Source organism: Monoraphidium neglectum (assembly GCF_000611645.1).
Source record: "Monoraphidium neglectum strain SAG 48.87 unplaced genomic scaffold scaffold01028, whole genome shotgun sequence".
NCBI lineage: Eukaryota > Viridiplantae > Chlorophyta > Chlorophyceae > Sphaeropleales > Selenastraceae > Monoraphidium > Monoraphidium neglectum.
The window spans coordinates 13,375-17,526 of record NW_014012600.1 but is presented as its reverse complement, the minus strand read 5'-3'; the positions used below and the strand labels follow the sequence as shown (position 1 = coordinate 17,526).

The 4,152-nt window shown below is 61.6% G+C and overlaps 1 protein-coding gene across 1 annotated transcript; it reads left to right on the top strand.

The window, feature by feature from the left end:
• Positions 1-115: 115 nt before the first annotated feature.
• MNEG_6375 (ribonucleoside-diphosphate reductase subunit M2) lies at positions 116-2,131 on the top strand (the record flags this gene model as incomplete). Its single annotated transcript, XM_014045154.1, has 5 exons — positions 116-293; positions 531-596; positions 814-1,123; positions 1,414-1,569; positions 2,005-2,131. 5 exons carry the CDS (start codon positions 116-118, stop codon positions 2,129-2,131), a joined length of 837 nt encoding a protein of 278 aa, XP_013900608.1.
• Between the last annotated feature and the right edge of the window lie 2,021 nt (positions 2,132-4,152).

Genomic DNA, 4,152 nt, shown 5'->3' with positions numbered 1-4,152 from the left:
CCCACCCCAAACTCAAACACACACACACACACACACACACACACACACACACACACACACACACACATTCGCATGCACACACACACGCACGCCCAGGTACCCTGCCGTCTGGGAGATGTACAAGCAGGCGCTGGCCAGCTTCTGGACTGTGGACGAGGTGGACCTCAGCCATGACGCCAGGGACTGGGCGCGGCTTAGTGCCGCGGAGCAGAGGTTTGTCAAGACCGTCCTCGCGTTCTTCGCGGCCTCAGACGGCATCGTGCTGGAGAACCTCGCGGCAAACTTCATGACGGGTGCGGCGGCCGCGGCAAGGGGGCTGGCATTGGAGGGCGGGCAGGATGGGGAATGGAGGAAGCGCTGCAGGAAGGGTCAAGGACCGGCAGTTGCAGCGTGGCGGCTGAGCTGTCAACCAACTTTGTGGGCTTGGGGTCTGGGCAAGCCTGGCAGCCTACTGTTTGGTGTATATTGGCACCCACGAGCACCGCTCCCCCCAAATCCCCCTCAACCCCCCCGCCAACCGCCCAACCCAGAGATCCAGTCCCCCGAGGCGCGCGCGTTCTACGGCTTCCAGATTGCCATTGAGAACATACACAGCGGTAAGCCCGAAAGGCAGCCGGCCATCACGTTGATCGATGCGCCTTGTTTCTGCAGCACGCTGCTGGAACAAGCTGCCACAACATGACATGAACACCTGGGCTGGGTGCCCTGCTGAGGCTGCTCTGGTGTGACACTGCGGCCATAACCGCCAACCCAACCTTCGCTGACACCCCGCATCCCCCACCCCACCCCACCCTCGCCCTGTGCCCACCCCAGAGATGTACAGCCTGCTGCTGCAGTCGTACGTCAGGGACCCCACAGAGCGCGCCTCCCTGCTGCGCGCCATACACACGGTCCCTGTCATCGGCCGCAAAGCCGCCTGGGCGCTGCGCTGGGGCGGCAGCGGGGCGCCCTTTGCGCAGCGGCTGCTGGCGTTTGCGTGCGTCGAGGGCATCCACTTCAGCGGCAGCTTCTGCGCCATATTTTGGATCAAGAAGCGTGGCCTCATGCCAGGGCTCACGTTCAGCAACGAGCTCATCAGCCGGGACGAGGGGCTGCACACAGACTTTGCCTGCCTCCTGTACAGGTGGGCACCGTCTGCGGCGGCAGCGCGTGAGGCATGCTGTGATGCAGCGCAGCAGCCCGCGCGAGTGGGGCGTACCGCTGCGTCTTAACGCAGACGTTGTGTTTCTCGCCCCAAGTCTGCGATTCTCGCAGCTGCTGCAAGCATCAATTCAGCGCCCTCTGCTTCATAGTGGACCCGTGATCCTCACCTGCTCCCACTCCCACAGCCCCACCCTGCACCCCCTGAGCCATCCTAACACCCGCTCACCCCCCACCAACCCCCCGCTCATCCCCCCTCGACCCCCTCAACAGCCAGCTGCAGCACCCCCTGGACGAGGCCACGGCCCACGCCATAGTGCGCGAGGCCGTGGAGCTGGAGGAGGCCTTTGTGGCGGAGGCGCTGCGCGTGGACCTCATAGGCATGAACCTGCGGCTCATGGGGCAGTACGTGGAGTTCGTGGCGGACAGGTGGGCGTGCGTGCGTGCTTTCGTTTCATTGCGTGCATGTCTGGGTGGGTGGGTGTGTTACGCATGAGGTTGGTGGATGGGTGGGTGAGTGCGTGCGCGCGCGAGAGAGAGTGTGTGTGCATGTGAGAAGGAAGGTGGGGGGTGTTGTGTGTGCATGCGCCCTTGGTTGTGCGTGTGTGGTGGTGCAGCAGCACTTGGGGCAACGCGGTGCTGCATCGCATTGCCGCACCGTACCCAACCTTGTGCCCATTTCATGTCAAAGGCGTGGGGCCCGGAGAGTATCTCAAGACCACGGGTGCCCACGTTGATCGTGTAGTTTCTGCACAAAAACTGTGCGTGGATGTTGTGGCCTTATGTTGAGTGCAGTGTTGGGCTCGCAGCAGGTGCCTGTCAGCTTCTCACATTCGTACACGCCCCCCCGCCCCCCCCCCGCAGGCTGCTGGTGGCCCTGGGCTACTCCAAGCTGTATGGCGCGCTCAACCCCTTTGACTGGATGGAGATGATCAGCCTGCAGGGCAAGGTGGGGGCCATGGCTGGGGCTGATGTGGCACGATTGGCGTGATGCTGAATGGGGTTTGCTTGGTTGTATGTATTGTTGTCGTGTGTATTTGATGATGTGAGGGTTTGGGGTGAGCGCTCAGCGGCGAGTGCTTGACAAGAGCAGCTTGAGAGGGGGGAGGGGCAGGGACAGAGTTGGCGCAGCGCCTCTAGGAAGGGAGCGCAGCACGGTGAGCGGGGTTGCGCCGATGAGCCGAGGAGGCCGCACGCGATGTCAACGAGCAGCATCCCCGGCTCACGATGCGTCGCCCCTGTCCTTTGCCCCAACCCCTTGACCCCGCACAAGGCCAACTTCTTTGAGCGCCGGGTTGGGGACTACCAGAAGGCGGGTGTCATGGCGTCAGCGCGCGCGGTCTGCGCAAAGGCAGTTGCACGTGCGGCAGGTGGCGACGACGCCGACCAAGCAGGGGTTAACTTGATAGGCTGCGGCTTTAAAGACTTTGTGTTCACAACCGAGGAGGACTTTTAGGGATCCAGACTACACCACTGCAATCAAGTTGATGCGGCTCCATGTCTCTCATGGGCTGCCGCAGGCGCCATTGCTCCCCGCCCTACTGGGGTCTGGCACCCATTTTTCATGTCGGGCCCAGATATACTCTGGGTGTGCGGTGGTGTCGCTTCGTTTCTGGGCACGGCGCCCCAGCAATTTTGCTCAGCAGATGCAGGTTGCGATGTACGCAGCACCAGTGGTTTCCTCGGGCTACCGCCAGCAGGTTGCAGCAAACCAGGCCCTGGGGCGGCCTCTGGGCTCCCATTCATGCTGATCAACAGTTGAGCAGGCTGCCGTTGTCACGCCCACTTACCCAGCTCAGAATATCATTAATTTAAATTATTGCTGAGTGCATCACATACGAATGCAGTCAGGTTTGGGCCACAACTACAAGCTCCAAAAGCCACATGTAACAGTTTCCAGTCGCTCCGAGCTTACGTGTCAGCACGCGGGCGGCGCCGCCTCCATGGACGGCATATCAAGTGCCACAAAGTGCCCCTGCTTGAACAGCGCCTTCCACGCCCATCCACCTAGGGGCAGCGGGTCGAAAACCTCAACATAGGGTAGGCACTTCAGCCCAACATGGCTGAACCCACACGGCCACTGTTGGCCCCCACTCCAGTTTGCTGTTGGCACCGATTGGGCCTGCCTTTGAATAACATCGGCAGCTTGTTGCAAGCGGGCCAAAGGTGGTCAGCCCATGGGAATCCAAAGCCGCGGGCTAGTTGGACCCAACATGCGATGTGATGCCAGCCTGCCGCGGCATCCATGGCACCGCATCTGCGGTGAATATCTCTGAAGGTGGCGCACAGGGGCGGAGGCGGCCGTCTGATGCATGCAGTGTTGAGGGATAGAGGCTGGCGTCACGCAATCAGCCTCTCCAGGATCTTCATGGCATGGCACCCACCCTCGCCACTGTCGCTGCCCAGCCAGGCACCACACACACGCACCATACACACGCACCATACGTTGGGACCATGGCAGCCACATCATCTGCTGTGCCCACGTAGATGGCAACGGTATCCTCCCCATCACCATCCCATGCGATGGGGGAGCCGCATCTCGGGCAGAAGAGCCGCCGCGCCGAAGCTGACGAGGCATGCGCGGCTGTTGGCCCGTCCAGGGTCAGCGATGCGCGCACGAAGCTGGCAAAGGCTGGGGCGGGGGCGCCGGAGTGTCGGCGACACATGCCACAGTGGCACCAGCCGATGCGCTTGGGTGGGGCATTGGCACGCCAGCGCACAGCACCGCAAAGGCAGCGCCCGGTGAGGACGTCAGCACGAGCACCTGGCGGGGCTTCTGTCATGGGTGCGGCAGGGCTGTGGGGCTTGTTGGTTGGTGTAATACCGTACCGGTGTATTAGCACGCAAAACAGCACAGAACGGAAAGCAAAAAAACTGGTACGTGTTGCTAATCACTCTGATTGATCACAGACCGAGAAGATCTGGTGTCATCGAGCAAGCTGTATACCTGTATATGTCTTTGCACTCCACGACGCAAGCGTGACGGGAATACAAGCAGAATACAAAGCAGCC